This window comes from Sprattus sprattus (assembly GCF_963457725.1).
Source record: "Sprattus sprattus genome assembly, chromosome: 15".
Classification (NCBI taxonomy): domain Eukaryota; kingdom Metazoa; phylum Chordata; class Actinopteri; order Clupeiformes; family Clupeidae; genus Sprattus; species Sprattus sprattus.
In genome coordinates this window covers 15288672-15313261 of record NC_137913.1, presented here as the reverse complement: position 1 = coordinate 15313261, position 24590 = coordinate 15288672, and the positions used below count along the sequence as shown (strand labels likewise).

Sequence of the window (24590 nt, the reverse complement as noted above, 5' to 3'; positions counted from 1 at the left end):
TGGGGTTTTTTTTTCTAAATGAAACATTTGTCAAACAAATGTCTTCGTCACAATAAACAGTAACTAACTGTGCTAACTTGAAACGGAAAATCATCTGCTCGCCACTATTCAAGCTTCGCTCTATCTGGCTCTGAAGACTTCCTCTCGCAGGCCTTCCTCTCTGCTCAAATTGAGACTGGGACAAATAGCACGTGTACTGGGCGTGTTCAGTGAAACGCCTCCATAAAAGAAAACCAATGAAATGGCTTTACGTCAGAATATATTTACGCCATTCTAATATATCCAAATAAGGCATTTACACGATTATTCTATTGGATGTTTCGATCCAGGCGAACGAATCAGATAGATAACAGACTTCCAGCTGTACGCTAGACCCGCCTTCTATGCATTTTTCAGTAGACCCCGGAAGCATAGTTTTTTAAAGAGATAGCATAATTTTCATAGGGCGAGGACTCAGAGGAACAGAAAAAATACCAAAGGGACTAGCTTCTCGAGCTGTCGAGGGTGACATTAACAGAAGAACAGAATCTCTACACCACTGTTTGCCGTCATCGTTATTTCCGAATATTTCAGGCGTCAACCCAACTACTTCTAACGCTGACGATACATTGTTGTTATCCCTAAGCTTGTTGGAATTTAAATACTGACAGTTCAGTTCAGTTCAGTTCAGTTCAGTTGTGTATTCGATCGAGGAGGCACCGACCAGAACACAAATATAAGGGCAAACTCTTGCTACAAAGGCGATGGGAATTCAGTTCCGTTTGCTGATTTAACCCATTCATTGGCCTAGCGAATTGAGTGTTCGTCTAAAAACCCGGTAAGTCGCTTTAATTACCGTTAGCGTTAATGTTTTTTTATTGTTTCATCTCTTAATATGGGCTGCCCTTTACTGGCTAGCCCAAACAGTGATTGAGACTGCAGTAGCCTAGCCTACTTTGTCGCAAAGTAACAACATATTTCGCAATACAAACCAAACATTGTCACATTAAGAAGACTATAGCCTACATGAGATCAGCTACATAGGATCCAGATACCTAACGTTAATCTGTACATTGTCAAGCAACCACCTTGGATTTCCAATGTTTAACCGTTGGCCGTGATGTTATGTTAATGTGTTGATAATGGTTTCTTAGTTGAAATGGATGAAGTATAAAGCTAGCAAACATCTTTTTTTTTCTCCTGAAACAATGACAGGCCGACGTGGACACCATATCTGCAATAGGTTAGGCTACAATATATTCCCCTCAACGGGCTTTACTTGTAAAGACTGTAGCCTTCACTCTATTCAGACGCAGGGGCGTTTCTTCGCTTTGTCTGTGATTATATTCCACATTCCTGCAACACCGGTGTAACCTTACACAAAAAAATAGCATGCAATTTTGTTTGTGTGTTTGCACGGAATATTGTAGTGCAGTGTGACATGGAGAAATATGAATCAATCCTTATGCCAACGTCTTCTCATTAAAGGGCATGCACGCTGGTCGCCGTAACCTTGTGCAGTACTCAATTGAGCAGGGATTTAACTAGACTGTAGAGCTGTTGTCCTTAAGTTAATTCTAATGCCCATATCAGTATTTGCTTGTTGAATTTTACACAACGTTACAAAATTAGGATAAGGAGTGATCACTGGGCCATATCCAGAGTCATCTCCAACATGTATTTGCTTTGTGCGTGAAGAGATCTGCCCGTCACTGAAGTGGGCGTGCTGGTTCTTAGATGTCCAGAACACCCCATGCATATGGAACGACAGGCATTCCTAGTCAAAGCTACAAAGCCTCTCCCATTGTCCTGAAAAAGAGGAGACCTTTTTTTCTGTATCTATAGCCTATCATGACGCGGCCTCATACATCATTTGCTTCTCCTCTTGAATAATCCACCACAAAGGGCATTTACGTTGGTTGACTGAATCTGTGTATTAGTAGAAAATGACTTGTTGTTGCTTCCCGTTAACCTTTTAAATAGCCTCACAAAAATGTGTGTTGTTTTCAATAAGGGGAAATGAGGTTGCCTTATCTTTTTAAATCAGTGATTCAATCACTGAAACACTGCCCCCCCCCCCCCCCCCCCCCCCCTTTTGTTGAGAGGCAGGTTATTGCGTCTCAATACCTGTTGTTATCTTTGTCTGATAACAACCTGTATTGCTGTCCTGCATTGAGAATACGAATTCAGTCTAATGGTGATATGAGGCAAGTGAGTCCTCTATAATCTTTTTTCACCTGAGCAGAGTTCAGTCAGTAACACTATGTACCTTGAATGTACCCAATCTGTCTTGGCTGGATAAGTGTGACCCTCAGACACTTAACTGTTCTCTGTTTTTCTCTAATCTTTGCCAAACATACCAGGACTGGCCATAGCTGAAGGGTGCACTGGGCACATTCCATTGATCAGCTGCTGGGGCAGGTCTCAATGGTTAGGACCTTTACATGTTAACTATATAACTTACATATACACGATCATGAGGCAGTGGTATATTAAAGCCAAAATAGATAAGATATCATTTAGGATGTTTAATCTGCATTTAATCTCATTGACGTAGATAATGCTACAGCCTCATTGCATGCAAAGCCCTAAAGTCATTTTCGGAAGGGGAAGCGCTGAGCTATTAGATTTTCCTCCTCGTTATGGATATTCAAACAGCCCACAGAATTGACTAGGGTCAAGGGTCTGACAACTTCTGAGACGCTCTCGTCTCCGTGAGACCTTTTATGCTGTTGGAGATGAAGCAGACTCAGACAGTCTGTGCCTCAGACGCACACTGAGGGTCCACTGGGGGTCCTAGCATTCACAGCCATGTGGCAATGCATTATTCTGCCTCAGAGTCACTCAAGCAGTTGTACCAAGCAGCGGGCTTTCAAAGACTCTCCTTACCCAAGGCATACCAGCACTGACCTAATCCATGGCCAGGCTTTAAGGTAGGGGAGAATTCAAAGGGCAGTGAGGTGGGGGGCATTTCGTTTTTATCTTGAGAAAGCTCAGTGGATTTGCTCAAATGAGATGGGCTGACCTTGCAAGCAGCAAATGCTAACGGAATTTGGTCGGAAACCATTTCATTTTAAATCAACAAAGAAGAGGACTGACATGCATTTGGCTTCCTCTTTCTCTCCTCCCTGCCTGTGTGGTTTTGTGTGTGAGACACTGAGAGAGTCTCTTGTCTGTCTTTGTATGCCCCTCCCTTTTTCTTTTTGCCCATACCCCTCCTCTCTTCTCCTCTCCTATCCTCTCCTCTACCGGTGCACTGGTGTAATATGTGTCTGTGAGAGAGAGGCTGAGCCTCCCCTGAATCACTCATACAATCAAATGGCTGACTTTTGGCTGCAGCCTCTGCGTGCCTCTGCTAACGAACATAAACCACAGCGGGGCTGGAAGCAGCGGCGAATCCATGCCAAGCCAGCTGATCCATGTGTGGAGTACAAACAGCTCTCTCTCTCTCTCTCTGTCTCTCTCTCTCTCTCTCTCTCTCTCTCTCCATGTGTCTCTCTCTCTATCTAAACCAGGCATGCTGGAGGACTGTTGGCGTGCTATGGCGTAAAGGTCGATGAAGACATAGGCTGGCTCGAGTGAATCAGACAGCATTGTGGTGTCCCACGCAAACACCTAGGCCTACTGTTTTGTGTTATTAAATATAAGAGCTTTGATGAGTGATGTTAGAGCGAGTTGCATGTTTTCGCTGTCGAACTGTAGACTTTGTCTGCTTTGATTGGCACTCACACAGAATCCATGTTGGTTGTGGTTTTAAATGGTTTAGTGCGTTGAATTTATTGAACAGCTTTTTTTTGCTGTCAGTTGGCTGGAAGGTGTAATTACATGTGTGTGCATTGTGGTTCAGTGTTCTTGTGTGTTACTACCAATAGTGTGTGTGTGTGTGTGTGTGTGTGTGTGTGTGTGTGTGTGTGTGTGTGTGTGTGTGTGTGTGTGTGTGTGTGTGTGTGTGTGTGTGTGTGTGTGTGTGTGTGTGTGTGTGTGTGGTGGTTTCTCTTGTCTTCGCTTGTCTCACAGAATGCGAAATGGCTGTCAGTGCGGGCACATGATGGCAGCACTTCGATCCCATTCAATTCTCTCCATGGGGTCTCCATGGGGGGTTAACTGCTCTATCTCTAAGCACATGGCAGTGACACAACTAGTTCTTGGCCGTGTCAGTTCAAATCAAATGCGGAATGTTTACATCTGCTACCGTTGATTATACAGTAAATACGTTGTGAAATGAAACAAAAACACACCACAGTTAAATTTGTATTAGTATTGATTGATTCACATCGATATGAAAGGATTACATGACTAACAACTGGTGAAAAAGTAATATGAAAATATTTGTTCACTGAATTAGCGCATTCTGTCCCAAACAGTTGCGTTGCAGTTTATACATTATATTTATTTCAGTTTCGCTTTCAGTATTTCAACGTGAATGAGAGGGAGCACAAGAACTGAGCGTCTAGCAGCGATTCTCATATCATAGACATATATGATGCATGTATATGTCTGTGGGCACGATCTCAAGCACGTGCAAAAGTTGTTGTTGTCCAATTTCAATCTAGTTTCGAGAGACACATGCGCGCCCAGTCCAATTCCCAGCGGAATCGAATCGTGTGTCCAGGGGTTTACATCGGAGTCCAGTCGGACTCAAGCTGGACACAATGAATCTAGTTCTGGGGAGTCACATGTGTCCAATATCCAATTTAAATCGGACTGAAATCGGAAATTGGACGCATGTGTCCCCCCCCCCCCCCCCCCCCCCACTGTCACTCCTAGCTTTTCTTCGACACCTCTTCCTGTGTAAGTCCATCAGTGTGGGACTCTAGCATAGCAAAGTACAGCCTCCGCCCAGCCCAGCCCAGTTCCCCCATCTACCCTTCATCAGTTAGCCTTCTGTCTCCTCCCCCAGCTAGGATAAGCCTCAAGGCTGAGTCCTTGGGTTAAGTGTGTGTGTGTGTGTGTGTGTGTGTGTGTGTGTGTGTTTGTGTGTGTGTGTGTGTGTCCAGGTGGCTGAACATACAGTACTGTATTTGTCTGTACTGTACGTGTGCCAGTTGTGTGAACACTTGTGTGTGCTAGTCAGCATGTGGGTTATGTGAAATATACATAAGGCTGGTTATTTTCAGATATTTGTTTTACATTTCATATAGCAATCAAGTATGAGAGTGTCTTTTGTGATTTCACTCATAGCTTGCTCTCGTACTTTGTCCATTACAGATTTGGAACTCACACATTCGTATAGGTTAAACCATAATGCATAATATGTGGAGCAAAGTGATTCATGCCCATAGGAGATTAAGGATGGTCAATCCCTGTAGATTCCTCGCTCTGCCCGACACTGACAAATGAAGCATCTGAATGCCCTTGGATTGGTGTATCTCTCTCTCTCTCTTTCTCTCTCTCTCTCTCTCTCTTTCTCTCTCTCTCTCTCTCTCTCTCTCTCTCTCTCTCTCTCTCTCTCTCTCTCTCTGGGAGGTAGGCTTCCCATTCTCATGTGTTCTTCAAAAGGTTAATAGGAGATCAGCTCTGAGTCATCTGAGCCTTCAAACTGACACCATGTTCCAATGAAAAAAGGCATTCAAATAGGCATGCATGAGTTGGAACTGCCCTGCCCTGCCTTGCCTTCCCTGCACATATTTGCCAACCCACTTGTATGCAGCCGAGCACAAAGTCACTCGGTGGAAAGCATGTCTGGCACAATGATCCCCCGAAATCCGTATGTATTAAGGATGAATAGAGACAAGTGAAAGGGAGGCAGAGCTTGTGGTGGGGCGCCTCCTGTGTGAACTGCAGCGCGGGGTTCTGTGAATAGGGCACATGTTCTTCCAGAGCATTCCACTGCCCACTGCTGGCAGGCACTGTCACCAAGTCTCCATCCAGACTGTACAGAGCTGAGCTGAACGGAACAACACGAACTCACACCCCAACCTTGGGATTGGATTTCTCTCTCTCTCTCTCTCTCCCCCCCCCCCCCCCCCCCCCCCCCCTCTCTGAGTGATAGAATTGCTCTGAAATGCCTCAGGCAGCATACCTTTGGATCCTCCTTGTTTAACAGGAGGTTTGGGCTGTGGCTCTGCGTGTCCCTCTTATGACAACCTCCCAGAGGAATCCAGCCTTATTGACAAAGGAGCATTTGCTCAAAACTGACCTTTTTGGTTTTGGTCATGACTCCTCTGGTGTCATGAATGAGTGAGTTATGTGAAAGGTTTCTTCTTCTTTTGGGCTGTGTGTAGGCCTAAAGGCCTAAATGTGTGAACAAACCAGCTGTGTTGTTTCTTCACAGCAGTGTTTCATGCACCCATAGATGGAGGCAGGACTAGGAAAGCCAGTTTAGAATGCGGCCACACCCCCGTTATTCCTTATATAGACGTGCCTGGTGAGCTCTTTAAAGGGGAAGTGCTTTTTGACTGCACGGAGGAATGTTTTCAATAGAAGGTTGGCACCCGCTAGCAATATACAAGGCATAAAGACCAGTGCATTGACTCTCTGTAACGCTGTAAGGATATGTAGATTTGAAATGCAACAAATGTTGAAAAGACACCAAAAGCAAAACTTTTTGCACCCCCCCCCCCCTCCCTGTTTGTCATTCAAGCATACACACACACACGCACACATGCACACACACACACACGCACACATGCACACACGCACACACACACACACTCACACACGCAGAGACCAAGAGAAACATTTTGTGGCAAAGGCATGAATCCAACAAAGGCAGCATTCTCCCCACCCATAGAGACATATGGCTGCTCTGATTCAGCTTCTGTCTAAGAGAATACCTAATTAATAGAGGACACAATCAATTAATTAGATGATTGTAAAGTAGTTCATGCTGTGTTTGTTACCTACTCTGATGCCACAGCTGTTTCTGAAGACTCAATTCTTGTCTGACAAGCATTCTACAAGTCAGCAGCATAGTCTAGTAAATGGACTGCTATGAAGTGTCTGGTTTGGTAACCTTTTAAACTGCAACATTCATGTCATCAGTTTTACTAACAGTGATACCAGCTAACTCTCATATGTTGGACTGGTTGATCACATGAGAGAGCATTTTAACCTAGCTCACCTCATACAGGGTACAAGTCTTAACTTAACTAGCCCTGGCCATTGTTCACATACCTCACACCACATTATACATACACACACACACACACACACACACACGCACACACACACACTCTAACACTCACACACACACACACACACACTCTGTTTCTCTCTCTTTCTCACACACACACACACACACACACACACACACACACACACACACACACACACACCAGCACACATACTGTGCGTTTCCAGAAGTCTGAGCCTCTGTCCCTGTGCTGATAACGTTTGCACCAAAGTGCTTACATCACATCGCCTCTCAGCTGTGTACAGTGTCTACTATCTGCTCAGCCGGCATAAGTACACGTGCGCTGATTCCGCTCTGTGTGTGTGTGAGAGAGTTTGCCCTCAGCAAGAGCAGTGGCTCCAGGGTTGTTGGTGGGAGGATTACAAAGAGTGACGTTGATCATTTGCATCTCCCAGGAGCTAGGCAGCGTCTTTTGTGGAATGCTAAGCCAAGCTTGTTCCTGTTCTTGCCTCGGCTTGGCCAGGGCATGTTGGAGGGCACAGAAGCACAAAAACACACATGCCGCTACATTATTTCCGTTTTTCATTTACATACATGCATATCTGTTGGAATTGATTCCCATTTATGAGCTATTTTGAGGGGTTTGGAGTCTAGTGCTGGTGTTACTATCTGTACTGCTGTGGAACAGGCCGAGCAGGTGGGCGGAGAGGAGACTTTCCCCCGAGGTGGCCAGCCAATGGGGGCGATCGCCACTGTGTCCAATACCACGCCCCCTGTCCAATGGGTCCTGAGGAATATCTTGCTTCTCTCGCTTTCCCCTCCCCCTGTGCTCGGCTCTCTATATGCGTTCTGTGCTGACTGAGCAGTCGAGCACGCCTGGATGTATCAGCTGGGAGGAAATGAGCTGAAAAGGCAACACAGAGAGTGAGAGAGTGGTGGGGAGAGAGAGCGTGAGAGAGTGATAGAACGAGAGAGAGAGAGGCTGATGGAGGGGGCAAGAGCGCTTAGAGTGGGAGAGGGGTGGGGGTGTAAGAAGGCAGCGGGAACTGCTTTCATTGTGTTCAAGTTATTTGGGGGTAAAGACGGAGGGCTGGGGGGGGGGGGGGGAGCGCAAGAGGGCTGCAGACAGTTTTTGTGTGTGTGTGTGTGGGGGGGGGGGGGGGGGGGGGGGGGTGACAGAGTTTGTGGGTAAGTGCCAAAGAGGGACAGAGAGGGAGAGACCGTTTCAGTGTGTGCGCACGAGTGTGTGTGTAAGTGATTTGAGAAAGCGAGGGAGGGGAGGGCTGAGGAGAGAGTGAGAGCTAGAGAGAGAGTGAGGAAGAGGGAGAGAGTGAGAGCTTCAGAGTTGGGCATACCAGAATAGCTGAAAGAGGGCTGCCACAGTATAAACAGCCCAATCAGTCAGGCCTTGTGAATGTAGTTGAGCAAGAGCCCTTTTTTAAACAGAGGATTGTCTCTCTTATTTCTCTCTCTCTCTCTCTCTCCCTCTCTCTCTCTCTCTATTCCTCTCTCTCTCTCTCTCTCTCTATTCTCTCTCTTCAGTGAGCTCTCGGGGGGAGGAAGCAGACAGAAAGACGGAAAGAGCAACCTGCTACATGCAACTGCCTGCAAGAGTCTTCAAGCCTCGCAGAGCCTAGACCAGAATAACAAGAGCATACGAAGACAAGAGGCAGACACGCCAGTGCAAGGAGGGCTCTGAAGGCTTTTTGGGAGGGTAAGTCATACACTTGTGGTATATTCATATGCTTAGTGATTATGTATATCTTTGTGTTTCTCTGATTGTGTGTGTGTGTGAGCACGAAAAAGAGAGAGAAACATATTAATTAATAAATACACCTTTTATGTATTTTCCAAGCCCATTGGTTGCAGTGGTTTGAAATGCAATCAGAGCTAATTCCTGCTTAAACATTTTCTCTTTACTCTTCTACTTTTCCTGTCTGCCAGAAAACTAATGTCCCACAAAATATCTCGGAAATAACACTCTCTCCACTTAACATGACTTAATTTGACAGCTCTGGTGGTTGTCTGGTTATCCCCTCTCAGATGCATTAGTGTTTATTTGGGTGTGAAACTCACATGAGAGTGTGTGAAATAAGACAGGAAATCCTGAGCTAAGAAGCCCTTTAAACTCTGGCTTTGTTATCAAACGCACAGGCTCAGGCATGGGCTCAGGCTCGGGCTCAGGCACAGGTCATTCAGTCAGTCGGTCGGTCAGTCAGGCAGACAGGCAGACAGACAGGCAGGCAGGCAGGCAGGCAGGCAGGCAGGCAGGCAGGCAGACAGACAGGCAGGCAGGCAGGCAGGCAGGCAGGCAGGCAGGCAGGCAGGCAGGCAGGCAGGCAGGCAGGCAGGCAGGCAGGCAGGCAGGCAGTCAGGCAGGCAGTCAGGCAGGCAGGCAGGCAGGCAGGCAGGCAGGCAGGAGTGTTATCTCACAAGCCTCCTGTTCGGCAGCATGAGTAGGCTGGGTGGGGTTCAGTGTAAGGCTCTCTTGGGATTAAGGTGACTTTTAATGTTATCTCACAATGTCTTTTATCACTCGTGTACTTTGCCTCGGGTGAATAAGTTGAGTCTCTGTATGTTTTGTGTGCACGTGAGCATGCTCTTTGCCACTTGTGTTTGAGGTGAACTTGCCTGAATGGATGTGTTTGTAAGAGTACACAGGTTTAAAACAGCAGATGGAATATTTTTTTTGCAGAAACAATCCTTGACCCTATAAGTATGGCAACACAGCTAATGTTTCTGAATTTAACACCCTCACAATCTCTAGTCAACAGTGTGTTCTCAGGTTTACAGTTGCACATTTATCCTGCCGTGTGTGTGTTGGTATCCTTCATTTGTTCACTGGCACTGGACAATTAACTTCCTGTCATAACACTGAACACAAAGATGTCGTCCACATGACAAAAGAGTGTTTTGAAAATTATGTTTTTCCAGCTTTGCATGAACATGACAATGTTTTGAGAGTTGACCAGTGGCCACACATAAACGCAAAGGAGAGTGAAACCGCTGTTGCTAGCTAGGTCATTTTAAAATCACATTTCCTGCATAATCTATGCTTCAAGTTATATTCTACAACTAAACAAGATTACTATAAAGGCAAAGACACTACTAGATGAGATAAAGCCTATAAATCGTTTTCAGAATCAGCAAAACATGGTTTTGGGACACAGAATTTCCCCAGAGAAGTAAACATACAAGTTGCCAGCCTTTAGCGTCACTTTATATCAAACAAACCCAGAAAAGCTTTTGACAACTGATGTTTCTGATAGTTTGCCGCCTCTTCATAGAAATAGAACAAATTGGCTGACAACCATGCTGTGTCTGACAATCAAAAATAGATTTTCTATTCATTGCCACTGAAGACGTGGTGCAGGCTTTGGAGGGCGTATTCTTAGCCTTCGATGAGAATGAAAGGTGATTGGATAAAGTTGGGGCTATGTTGTCACCGTTTTCAGAAAGCTCTACATTGACTTGTACACACGGCGACATAAAGGTTGGGTTCTCAAAACTCTACTCTGAAACATAATGCGTTTTCAGACCCCGAAAACACTTTGTTGTGTGGAAGGAAGCCACGGCAATACTTTTACGTTTTTGCCATACTCCAGCTCAGAACGCCCTCTCTCGCCTTCTCCCGCAACAAGTGACCTGCCCCCATGGCCACCATCTGCAGTGCTGCCTGGGTGAGGAGGCTAGCCCTGGGGTTTAATTTAGAGCGGAGCCAAGCGCATGACCCCACTGAAAGAGAGCTGCATGATTGAAAACAAGGCATCATGACCCCTCCCCCCTCCATTCCCCACCCCTCCATTCCCCACCCCTCCTGCTTCCTTGCATGTTACTGTGCAATCAGTGCAAAATCACAAGGAATGCCTCCCCTGACAGCTTACTTAAGTTCGGACACACCTCATTTAATGTTTTTTCTTTATTTTATTAGTATTTCCTACAACGTTAAATAAGTACTGAAGACATTCAAACTATGAAAGAACACATATGGAATTATGTATATGTAGAAAAAAGTGTTAAACAAACCAGAGTATGTTTTATATTTCAGATTCTTCAAAATAACCACCTTTCGCTTTGATGACAGCTTTGCACACTCTTGGCAGTCTCTCAGTCAGATTTATGAAGTAGTCACCTGGACTTGAGGGCCCCCCCCCCCCCCCCCCCCAAAAAAAAACCGTTCTGCCCCTACTGTTCTGGCAGTGAATTGCTTTGCAACACCCCCCAACTGTCGGAGAACAGTAAAAGGTTCACGAGTCCATTGTAGCAACTGTGTAACGCAGTCGGAGAAGCATATTTCGGCCTTAAGGGTCCTAACTGGCAGCCTTGAAGTGGAAAGATGTCAGGCTAGCCAGAGCTTCTGTGAAATCAGAGACCCTTCTCTGAAATCAAAAGCTCCCGCCTGTGTCACTGGCATAATTTCCTGTTCAAGTAGGTTTGAATAAGTCTCATCAAGCTCTGATGAAGCCAAATCAGGCAAGTCAAATCAGGATTTTTTTTCTCGCAAGACAAGAAGTCTGCCGTCTCTCCACCTTTCTTTGTTCGTTTGAGGGACGTCACACGCCAGGGATACAAGCGGTTCCCAAAAGGAGTTGCGCGCCCCAGTGCAGTGCAGGGAGCTCAGGTGAGCTGTATTGCAGAAACAGGTTGGGGATGTGCTGTGGGATCTGCCTCATTAGTGTGTGCCACCAAAGTGACTATAAATAACCATCCTCTGCCCTGCCCCTTCCCCCACCTTGTGGGTGCGTACAGACTCTAGGGACCCCATCTGCCTCGCCTGCTTGGAAGCTCGGAGACTGTGTGTAAATACAGTGTAATATGTGTGTGTGTGTGTGTGTGTGTGTGTGTGTCTGTGTCTGTGTGTGTGTCTGTGTTTGTTCTTTGTTTAGCTCATACATACAAACACACTGCACCTTTACACGACAACAGAGGAATGCATCACTGGCTAAAGTAATCGGAAAAAGAATGTAGACCATATGCATAGCTTGATGATAGACATAATGTATGTTCAATTTTGTGCAGTTTACTCGATAAAAGCCTGTAATATTCATATTTTCAAATTAGTGGCTTGCTTTTGTTTTATCTTCATAGCTCACACATACAAACATACACAGACAGGCACAAACAGGCATTATTATTGATTAGTTATTGACTCAGAGATTTGTGTGTGTGTGTGTGTGTGTGTGTGTGTGTGTGTGTGTGTGTGTGTGTGTGTGTGCCTATTCTAATCCCCCACACTCGTATTGCCCCTGAACTGTTTTGACCGTGACATAACTTGGTCAGCTGTGTATTCTGGGACTGTGAAGATGACCCACTTCGTAACAGCTGGACAGCAGTGTGACTCAGTGATGTCACACATGATGCAGAGCCAAAGTTAGCCATCTCAACCACTCAACCTGCCCCACAGGTCTATCTCTGTAGATAGGCCCTCATTCAACCAGTTCAATGTCTCCTCAGGCGGACCATAAAGTCTCCCTGAGTTCTTTGTTCTACATAGCTCCCACATAGGTCTCCCTCGCTCAGACAGCTGACATGGAGAAATATATTTCTTTCGTAACAGTGTGCCAATATGGAATTGCACGGGCAATTCTTGGTAGCTGTTGCAGTTTGGGTGACGACAGACTGTGACACATAATCTGGAAATGACTGCCTGTGATGACGTAACTGAATTTCAGGGAAGTTGCCAGATATGTGTCATCTGCTGAAGCAACATTACTGTGCTGCACTTGTCACGAAGGGAACCTAAATGCATAGCTATACCATTAGAACCTTTGTTTTCCTATACATAGGTACATGTGCATGTGTACTGTGTGTGGACATACTGTTTGTTCAGTGTGGATTGTAACTCAGCTTGGAAAAGTGCCTTCATTTTTGATTCATTCTTACATCACTTTGTTGTGGCAGTGTTCTCCATCTTGTCCAATGCTCGCTCCAAGACTCTCTAAGGCTTTACAAAGACTCTGTTGTATTTTGTCTTTCTTATGACCTCTAGTCTCGGATCAGGTCATGTTTTGGTCACAGAGACACTGATGTTTGTCAGCCATTTTCAGTCACATGGTGTCAATTTAGCTCTTGTCTGCTAAACTGATTGGATGCTCAGCTGATCCCATCTAAATAGAGGCCTAAGGCAGCTTTGTCCTAGATGTGTCCACATTTAAATATATACTTTTGAATCACATCGGTGACTAATCTTTAGTGGTTTGGTTGTTGACTGTCATTGATCTGATCAACTTGGATCAGAGAACAGGGAGCTCTTCAGATCTTGATTTCATCAGCTGGTCAGTTTATTGGCTCCAGCAGTGTAGCTGTCCTAGCAGTTGCTCAGAGCTGGACGATGAAAAGCACTGGACAGCAGTGTTACATGCATCTCTTTGGATAAAGGCATCTGTGGACCGGTTGTGCATAAAAATGTTGAGTATGTGGGCAGCACATTGCTCAATACTTTCTATTTGTAGGACCCTTTGGTGCGTGTGTCATCTCGTATTTAATCAGGCCACTACTCAAACGGCAGCCTTGGTGTAAACAGTTGGAGTGTGAATGACCTCTGAATGTGACGTGTTTGACTTCTCTCCTCTCCCGCAGGCTTCTCTCACTGGAATGCCTGAGACGCAATGCAGCCACTGAGGTGCCCCCCACGTCCAGGTGCCCAGGAGGGGCGTGCCAGGCCGCTGGCCCCATCCCGGAGGATCCACAGGACAGAGACCACCAGTTCACCAGCGCTGCCTCTCCAGGCCCTCCCTCCTCATTGACACTTTGCCCTCGGGTGAGTTCTGACTTGGGCCTGCTCCTAAAACGTGTGTGTGTGTGTGTGTCCTTCTTTCTTAATGGGACTGACTGAGCAGAGGTTAATTGCCTTTGAAATGTAAGGCAATTATCGGTGAGGCACTGCTATTTGTGTCTTACCTCAGAGCCATAACGTTCATACTGAGTGTTTCATCTGTGCTCCGTTGTTAGACTGTCTGTCCGGGAATGCTGTTGTTGGTCTTCGGAGGGCAGCCTTGGGGATGGAAGAGCACAGGGGTTAGGCTTGGGCCACAGGCACTGCACAGCTCCAGGGCGGGTGTGGAGCAGCCTGGAGTGCAGACACAGACTACGACAACACAAAGGTGGGTGAGGTGAAACGTCATGGGAGGCTTTTGGGGGGGGGGGGGGGAGGAGTCATTTAGTGTTTTAAATCTACAAAAGTGAAGTTTAAAGGCTTCGTGTAGAAACAGTGTACTGGGTCTAGCTCTTGTTGTTATATAAATATTAAATAATGATAAACCATTTAAACTTGAAACTCCTACATTACAGTTAGCTTTATTTTATAAATCAATTTTATCCAAAGCAATTTACAATACAGTACAATATACATTTCTATCAGTATGTGTGTTCCCTGGGTATTAAACCCATGATCTTGGTGGCATGGTGCTCTACCGGTTGAGCCACAGGAACATTAAACATTAAATAATTAGAACTATTTAATGATTAGAAATAGCCATGGCTCTTGTTCATTGTAGGCATAGATCATTCTGTTGCTAACCTTCATGGTATTGAAATCCCCTTTGTCCTTGTCGTAGGTGTCACACAGCCAGGCACTGTAGAGAGACTGTTGTGCAAACCATAGGGAAGCGTTGCGAAGATCCCACTCTTTAAAGCAGGGCTCCTATAACTCGCTCTTCTCGGGCTCGGGGTCTTTGCACATCCAAGAACTCTCGTTCATTCTCTAGACCTGCTGCTCAAGCCACGAGGAGCCATGCGTCACATTCACGTCGAGCTGGCTCGCAAGGAGCCAACGGTTAAACTCCCAGCACAAGAGGGGGACCTGCCGCCAACCAGCACCCCAGCCAAGGGTCCCAATCTTGGAGCGCACAGCGGTGTCCCCAGGCCCTTCGGGGACGAGGAGATTCGGATGCAGAAGGTCTACCAGCTGTCTATCTTCTCTCAGAGAGGGGGCTTCCCAGAGCAGCCAGAGGGGCAGCGCCCGCCTCGCGTGGGGATGAAGAGGGGCCTGGAGGAGCCGGTGGCCCCCCTGGCCCACAAGCGACTGCACGAGGCCGAGGATGAGGAAGAGGACGACGACGATGATGACGATGACGTCAGGCAGGGGGAGGTGCTATGCAGCTCCACGTCAGAGCCCTTCTACTCCTGCTCCCTGCTCGAGTGTAATAAAGACCCGGAAAGCCCCGCGGCCAAAACACCCCCACCTCTGCCGCCACTCTCCCCTACTCATGCCCCCACCCCCTCCCGCCGGCCTGCCCAGCACAACCACGACCGGCCGGTCCCGGACGCCTGGGCCCCGCTCTCACCTAAATCGCCCCCTATGGTAGATCCCCTGGTCCCGCACAGTTTCTGGTCCGGCGATGCCAGTGCCGGCTCCCCGGTGCTTAGCCCTGAGCCTCCACCAGCAGGTGACGCCCCGGCCTGTTCCATAGGAGCGCCACCGCACGGCGACGGCTCCAGCAACGGGACCTTGGCCGAGCAGGGAAGCTCCTGCACAGTCACGATACGGAGCCCGAGCCCCACTTTCCCCTCCTCAAGCCCCAAGAGGCTCTCCGAGGCTCTGGAGTGGGGGGCCAGCCTAGAGTCCTCCCCTCCACCCGAGCACAGGGCGCCCCCCACCAATGGCGTGCCCTCCTCAGAGAAGACCCCCGTTGACCCCCGGGCGCTCCTCAATGGAACTTCCTCCTCCAACTCTTCCGCCCCCTGCCCAGCCAAGAAGAAGTTGCTGTCATCTAGCGACACGGGGGACTCCTGCTCCGAGGATGAGGGCCCATCCACCTCCAAGAGGAGCCGGCTGGCGCTGCTAGCACCCGGGCTGGGCCTAGCCTCCTGCCGGGGCACCGATGCCAAGGCCGCACCCTTCTGGAACCACTTGCTGCCCTCGGCTCGCGAAAACCATAAGGTAAGTGTGTGATGCCATGCGATTCCACAGCTCTATGAGTGCAATGGGTGGAAAGAAAACAGGGAAAGGGGAAGCAATGACAAAAAGTAAAGCTGGCTAAATCATAAATCAGGAAGAGATGAGCTCCTGTGTGAGTGTGTAACAGTAAGAGAAAGAGAGAGAGAGTGGGAGATATGAATGGACAGGGAAAGTGAAAAAGAGTGATGCAAACCTTTTTTTTTACCTTTTTTTTTTTGTCCTGAGCTGAAATGAGCGGAGTCCAGAATAAAGCCCATTGAGTGCCCCATTGTTCATCAGGTGTGTGCTTTCGCATCACCTCACAAAACACACGGCTTTTTCTGGGTGCATGTTGGAACATATCATATTCTGTTCCAGAAAGACTTAGGGTGCTGATGGCCGGAGAGCTGATTCAGTATGTGTCTCTTTTTCAACACTGGACTCGCAACTCGCTTCTCTGTGGGAAACGGAGGGGGAAAGGCACCGTGAGAGGACATGCGTGGTTGAAAGAACTGTACAGAGAAGGTGAGGGCTTGTCTCAGAGAGAGATAGACAGAGAGAGAAGGATAACTAGATAGCTAGCTAGCTAGCTAGCTACATAGAGAGACAGACTGTGAAAGCAGATAGGCAGAGATAAGGGGAATAGTAAGAGGCTTGGACAGAGATCGAGCCAGTGGCTAGGAGAGCTTTATCATGCTCTCTGGAGCTGAGGTACAGTTGGTAGTGAGGCCTAGCTGACTGAGAGCAGCTCAGGGCGGCCATGGGCAGCTTGGACTACAGCTGTGCTTGGGACCCAGAGTCCACACCTCCACAACTTGTGAGTAAAGCCACAGAATGAAAAATGTGACAGTTTTGTACTTTTTAATGTGATCATGTTCTCTATCATTTGTATCTAATTTCACTTTGGGAGTGTTTTGCAATATTGTATGTGTATGTTATCTGCTTGTTTCTGTGTCCTTTTACAAAGCAGTGGTTTTGCTAATATAAAATGAACTACTAATATGGATAATCCCATTTATGTTACACGTATAAAGCAACTTGCCTTGTGTTTTGCAGGGTTCCACAGACTGTACGCGAGCTGGAAGAAGACTGAAAAGTGGGATCAGGCTGAAATCGTAAGTGTCTGCCTCTTTACTCTGGTTCTTCTGAATATAGTAATATACTAATAAAGGAGACAACTACAGACAAAACTATAGGGTTGGCTTATTGGGTGGCATATTAACAATCCTCATGGAAATTAACTCGGTTACACTTTAATTTATTTAAACTACGATATTTTAAACTACAGTTTTGCACAAGATTAATTTTTTATTTTTGGAGAGGTAGTGGCAACGCAAAGGCAATTTAAGAACAATGGACATTTCAGCTGAGAATGCCTATTGTGACATCGCTGAAGCAACAGTAGGCTGCTGAAATGCTCTGTATAAATACAGGCAATAGCTTTGATGCTGCTGGAATCATATTTATTATTAGATTTTGGTCATTGATGTTGATTTTGGTGCCAGGTAATAAGGCAGGGGTTTTCATAAGCGTTAATTTCAAACAAGTGATCCACCATCAGGTTTAATACATTTAATTTTGTAGTTTACCCACCCCTCCTACAAGGACCATAGGCATAGCATGTCGAGTCACTTGTGCGCCTCTAAAAGGAAGTACCTATAAATGCATATGTAGTGAGGCTAAGATTACAAAATATTAGCCACCTCCTCATCATGTTGCGTCTCTGTAGTAAATGGCAGCCGTCACTTAACCTGAGTTTGTGTCATCACAAAAGGTTAGTAGATCTGGCCCTAATTACTATGATTTGTAGAACTGGCAAATGGTTGTGGGGGTTGTTGGGGGTTTCTTGTAAAGTCTTGAGATTTATCAGAGATTTCTAAGAGAGGATCTTGTTTGCGCTCTTTCCTGTTGCCCTTGCCAGGCGTCAGCTACGCAGTGGCCGGCGGACAGACAACTCTCACTCGACACGAGCCGTCTGGCCCTCTGCCTCCATCAGCCGTTCCCTCCTGGGCAACTTTGAGGTACGAGACACACACACACACACACACACACACACACACACACACACACACACACACACACACAAAGAGATACACAACCACACACACAGGGATACACAACCCATATAGAAGTGCTCTCACAAACATACACATACACACCCACACACACACAGATACACAACCCAACAATACAGTGATACACTCATACACAAATATATGTGCTCACACAAACACACACGCATTGGTATACATACCTACATACATAAAATATATTGTTTTTACGAGCTTGTCTCTTTTGTCTCTTGCATACATCCCTTTAGGTTGATGCTAGACAGAAAGTAGAAAGTTTGTATCTCACATTAGGAAGTCACTGCATCTAAGTAGCCTGTGAAAACACCATAGTTGCACTTACACACTGACTCTGCCCTGCGGTGTGGTTGAGCAGGAGTCCATTCTTACACACTGACTCTGTCCTGCGGTGTGGTTGAGCAGGAGTCCATACTGAAGGGGCGATTCTCCCCATCGGGGCAGATTGATGGCTTCACTGCTGAGATAGGGGCCAGTGGGTCCTACTGCCCCCAGCACGCCACCCTGCCAGTCCAAGTCACCTACTACGATATCTCAGAGCACAGCGCACCATCACCTTTCCTAGTAAGTGTGTGTGTGTGTGTCTGTGTGAGTGTGCGTGTGTGTGTGTTCTGTTAACTCATTTCACCTGTTTGAGAGCTTAAAGTTAACACTATGTCCACGTGAGTGAACTGGTTGTCTTTGTTCCATTTGTCATTCACCTGTCATTGTCACAGGGTGTGATCTCCCTGGAGCCGCTGGGAAAAAAGGGATATAGTGTGCCCAAAGCAGGGACCATACAAGTGGTGAGTGATGTGGCTATTATCAGTAATTATTATGAGAAGCATCATGCTACAGAGGAATTAATCACCTGACTAATGCCTCAACTATGAGTAATCTCATCATTTGTGATAGAGTTCAAGACACAATTGACGGTGCTAACGGTAGCATGCAATGATTTTAGAAGCTCCCTGATATATACAGTATATACGTATGTGTGTGTCTGTGTGTCTGTGTGTGTGTGTGTTAAGTTCTTTATACTGATCTTTGGTGTTAATGCCATGCCTCCATCCTCCAGACCTTATTCAATCCCAACAAAACTGTGGTGAAAATGTTCCTGGTGACGTACAACTTTGGCGACATGCCTGTCAATCACATGACCTTCCTGCGCCACCGCATCTTCCTGGTACCAGTAGAGCAGGAAGAAGAGGGGTCAGAAAGGGCGGGCCCGGCCAAGGAAGGACTGGTGGACAGGAAGAAGATTCTCTGCTACTTGATACACCTCAGGTACATCTTTTTGAGTTACTTCACATTCAGACACATGTGTGTATGCAGACACATTTCGTGTTGTGGAGCTGTGTGGTCTTGCATCATATTGCTGGGCAGAATTTTGAACAGAATTCCAAAATAACTTGTTGTAGATGATTAGCAATGAACCTTATATCTATTTTTTGTTGTTGTTGTTTTTCCAACTCAAGATTCCAGAGTTCCAAATCTGGGAAAATCTACTTGCACAATGATATCCGGCTGCTATTCTCCCGAAAATCCATTGAGGTGGACACGGGGATTCCTTATGAGCTGAAATCTTTCACCGAGGTGCCAAGAAACCCCAAGTACTCCCCACGAGTGTGATTCTTGCCAGCACTGCCCTGTGCGGGCGGGAACCCTACAGAAGGACTGCTCAGACTAATAGGACTAAAGAGGACTAATGTTGATTTGAAAGACTGAATACATACACATACACACATACATACACACACACACACACACATACATATACATACATACATATACACACACACACATACATATACATACATACATATACACACACACACACATACATATACACACACATACACACACATACATACACACACACACACACACACACACACACACATACATATACATACATACATACATATACACACACACACATACATATACACACACATACATATACACACACACACACACTCACACACACACATACATATACACAAACACATACATATACACACACACATACATACACACATACACACATATCCACACACACACAAATAAATGCAGAGGCAAACACACAGGCACAGATATACATCACAGGTACACATTCATGTACACGCACACACACACACACAAACATGCTCACAAACAATTGCATATCACACTCGCTCATTGAGAGACTCTTTTGAGTTCAGTGTTTGTGCATGCCTTGTGACTAAACCGAGTTTTCCTCTAGTGCCGTAACTTCACACAGTAAGCATCTGCCCTTCACTCTGTGTGCACCCTCCCCCACCTCATAATGGACCAATCACAGTAGTTGTTGCCACAGTGGGATTCAATCAAATATGCAGTGATAGGCTTCAGTGACTTCTTCCCATGCATCTACGGAGAAAGAAAGAAAAGTACTCGTCTGAAGTTGGACGTAAGGGTGAATGGACCTTTGAGTGAGCCTCGGACTCACTTCCATATCCCTGGTTCTGATTCTTGGAAAGGGAAGTCATCGTAGTCGTGGCGATGCTCACGAAGCTCCACCAATGACAGAGTACACCTTCATACAACAGACTCTTTAGGACCTCCAGGCATGGATTACCTGGGGGGGGGTAAGCTGAAGCCACCGTGTTTGGAGGTGGGGGAGTGGGACATCGACCCTCCCATCCGAGTCCCATCATTCTCAGTGCGTGTAAACAGACTGAAGGACACTGTGCAGCTCTCAAGGATTCAATTCTGTTACATACAGTCCAAACAAACAAACATGGGGGAGCAGACACAAGCCGTAGTATTTAATTTATGTTCGCAATTGTCTTAAAAAAAGCAATATGCTGCACAATAGAAGGTGTGATTTTCTTAGCGGGGGGTGAGCACTCTGTTTTGGTAGGACAGAGGGTGTCCAGGGTGCTCTGCCTGTAGAAAGGGAGTGAACGGGAGGGAAGGGTAGGGTGGGGTGGGGTGGGGCGGGGGATTACGGGGGTATTTAAATGCAAAACAAAAAAGTTGTATATGTATATTTGAAAAGATTAAACTCTGCGACTTGCGAGGATTCCCTGCTGATTGTGTTTGAGCATCGCTCAATGGTTACTCACCCTCACCCCCACACTTGCTCATCATTCAGGTATTAATGCTTTATGAGGTTATGAGTCACACACTTTGTTCCTGTTTGGCATTACTGAAGTGTGTGTGTGTCAACAGCTCAGTCATGTGTGTGGCATGACGTCCATACATCCTCCACAACTGAGTACTTTTCTTCTTTCACAAGCCTCTGTGCTGTCATAAGACGTTTTCATCGATTAGCAAAAGAAAAAGTCCTCTTTGCTGTGAGCAGAGCTTCACTAAACCATCATGTGAGAACATGTGATGATTGAATCTTTAAGTAAGGTTTAGAGGAGGGGGTGGTCATGTCTAAACATTCCCCTCATGAATAATGCAGAACCTGTAGAGGGAGTTAATGTGTTGGGTGTGTGGAGAGTCTTAAATATTGTAGCCAGCACAATAAACATTTAGGACAAAGTTGAAAGGAAGGGGTGATAGTCCCTGTGTGAGTCCCCGTTCTGGTCTGGTCCGAGATGAAAAACAGAGGAAAGGAAAGAATTAGGGAGGGAGGGAGGGAGAGGGTGGGGGGGGGGGGGGGGGGTACCTGAGAACGAGGCGTCCTCACAACCCGGAGAGGCATGATGAATAATTCATGACACGCTGAGCAAATACAGCACTTCACCACACGGATACAATAGGCATCCACAAAAGCCTGTCGCCATCAACCAGCTATTCATCTTACCAGAGCACAGAGAGCCAGAGGCTTAAACACCGGCAGCAAAGTACATTTCGACTGAAAGGATTTTAATTAGATGATCTCAAGAATTACACCATGGCGCCAGTTCCCAAGAAGGCTTTAATAAAAACGTGCACCTGAAAACCACACTCCATAAACTGATTTTTTTTTTTAACCTCGGTTTTGTGTGGTGTACCATAAATCTTACGTATCAGCAAGCATTAGAAACAGATAGGCATAACCCTTCTGTGTTGTAAAGATAAAACCTGTATGTCAGAAGCGTTCCTGCACAGATGTCTGAGCAAGGAGAGCCGGAGAGCGTGGGGGCTACCATCTCATATTTCAGTCACTAATGCCAACTTTGTGCTACTCTAAAGTTACAGAAATGTCTTTCCTAAGGCGGTGGTGAAAAGGGAGCACAGACGGAATGGGGAACCTCAGCCTTGGTGCATCGTTTGTGGGCACAGGGACCTTCTGTCTTATGTAGCCTGCGTTACCCAGAACCAGCTCACTGTGGGTGGGCTCATGACACATTAAACCTATTAGAGTGACTGGCTGATTGATTGATAGCATCTTTAAAGGCTAGCACAAGGGATTTGGACCTTGATAAATGTCACCACTAGAAGCCAGGGAACTACATTATGAGCAGAGGGAAACATGAGCATTTTTACAAGCTGGGGACAAGTTACATAGGCTGCAATCAATTACTGATCTCTCTAAATATGTGGTCCGGAGGAACAAACGTGTACAACAGGAGTACTGCTACTATTGTTTGGCCCAGGAGATGAGTTTTATAAGTTGCATGGTCTTCATTAAGCTGTCTCTGACATAATTCTGCTGAATTATCCACATGATATGTGCTGACTAGGAAAGGGAATTTAAGAGGGATTCGAATAGTGATGTTATGGTACGAAGGGTTCAAAGGATAACTGAAAAATAAGAGGAGTTGTGTAGGTTGTAAAATAAAAAGAGAGGGCGACACGTAGTGGATTAGCCACGTTATGATGAGAAAGAAATGTAAAGACTTTAAGAAAAAAGTCATTAAATAGTGCTGTGGAGGGTTTCAAGGGGGTAAACTAACTGGAGAATAAGATTGGCTCGACACAATGTCACGTTGACTCGATGCACTGTACGGTTTACAGCACACAAGAGAGGGGTGTGTGTTCTGTATCAGTGCCCAGTGGCTCCACAAGGGTTCAGCAAACCTGCTTTCTGGATGACCTGCTTATTCACTGGAATCTCACACAGACACACACACAGAGGTCTCTTTGCCCCCTGGTGGTGTATATCAGTACTGCCGATTACACCAACTGAACAAAGGAAGCTTATAACCATAGTGAGGTTGACTTCCTGCTCCTTATGGAAATTGTATCACCATCAACATGTCACGACTCCAACTCACCAGTCCAATGGGCAATAAAATGTGGCAAACACTGTCTTTCACACACACAAACCTAAAAACATGCACTCATGTGTCAAAACCACAGAGTGATTTCAAAAGTGGATAGAGTAATTTAAAAACCATCCAGGCATGCCAGGAATGACTTAGAGAACCAGTGTGGAGCAAATGGATATTTGGAAATCAGTTATTTGACACAAGATGTATTTCTATGAAAATAAGTGATTATTATGTTATTATGATTATTGTGTTATTAGACACAGCAGTTATAAAAGTGTAAAATGCTTTACACAATAAGAGAAGCTAATAGAAGACACTACTATACATGTGACCATCGAATCTTAATTTCAATCAAGTGAATGAAATGGGACTTTCAAATGGCAGTCAAAAGCCAATGATTTAGGATAGTTAAACAATGTACAATAAACTGATCAGCCACAACATTGAACGCACCGCCCTAAAATTGTGTAGGTCCCCCTCGTGCCACTCTGGTAATCACATGATTCGCTCCGCCCGTAAGCTACTGTAATTTAAGTTCTGTTAAGAGGTGAAGGCCTCTGTGGATCTGATCTGTTTTTCCAGCACATACCACTGATGCTTGATCTGGGAAATTTGGAGGGCAAGTGAAAACGTTGAACCCTTTGTCATGTTCCTCAAACCATTCCTGATCAATTTTTGCAGTGTGGCAGGGTGCATTATCCAGCTAAAAGAGAGCACTGCCATCAGTGAATACCGTTGCCATGACAGCGTGTACGTGGTCTGCAACAATGCTTAAGTATTAAGTATTAATTAAGTATATTAAGTAAGCAGTGCAAAGTCACATCCTCATGAATGCCATAACATCACACTGCCTCCACCAGCCTGCCTTCTTCCCATATTCCATCCTGCTGCCATCTCCTCCACAGGTAAACAATGCACATGCCCCCGGACATCCAAATGATGTAACAGACAGCGTGATTCATCAGACCAGACAGCTCCATTATAGGTGCTTTCAGTGGTGACAGGGGTCAGCATGGGCACACTGACCGATCCCACACGCAGCAAGGAGGCAGGAAGGCGTCCCAAGGCCATATACTATATATAAATATATATATTATATGGTCTAGGGTCGCCTTCCTGCCTTCCTTTCTACATGTGGGGCTACATATATATACTGCTAGGCAATGTATTGGTGTCAATATATCAAGGAGTTGCTGAGATATGTCCCTACTTCCTGTTTGCTGGCATTTTTTTTTGCTATAGCGTTTTCAAAAATCAAATCCGCCCAAATATAAAGCGGGATATTGTCAAACGAGAACTTTCAAGGTCTATCTTGAAAATCCAGAATCAAATAACCACCATTCTATGAGATGTATTTTTATATAATTTTATTTATATTATTATTTTGCATGAAATCATGTTATTTTAAAATGCAATTCAAA

At 45.8% G+C, this 24590-nt stretch overlaps 1 protein-coding gene across 2 annotated transcripts; it reads left to right on the top strand.

The window, feature by feature from the left end:
• Positions 1 to 470: 470 nt before the first annotated feature.
• Positions 471 to 19971, top strand: atosb (atos homolog b). 2 transcript variants are annotated; one of them, XM_080852245.1, is made up of 11 exons: positions 471 to 817; positions 8597 to 8768; positions 13634 to 13814; positions 14006 to 14157; positions 14611 to 15935; positions 16989 to 17047; positions 17854 to 17953; positions 18425 to 18583; positions 18736 to 18804; positions 19077 to 19285; positions 19477 to 19971. In XM_080852245.1, the coding sequence occupies exons 5-11, from the start codon at positions 14787 to 14789 to the stop codon at positions 19628 to 19630; spliced, it is 1899 nt and encodes a 632-aa protein (XP_080708371.1). In that variant the 5' UTR covers positions 471 to 817; positions 8597 to 8768; positions 13634 to 13814; positions 14006 to 14157; positions 14611 to 14786; the 3' UTR covers positions 19631 to 19971. The 2 variants fall into 2 exon arrangements, with proteins under 2 accessions (XP_080708371.1, XP_080708372.1); XM_080852246.1 differs by lacking the exon at positions 471 to 817 and adding an exon at positions 7911 to 7978.
• Positions 19972 to 24590: the final 4619 nt, after the last annotated feature.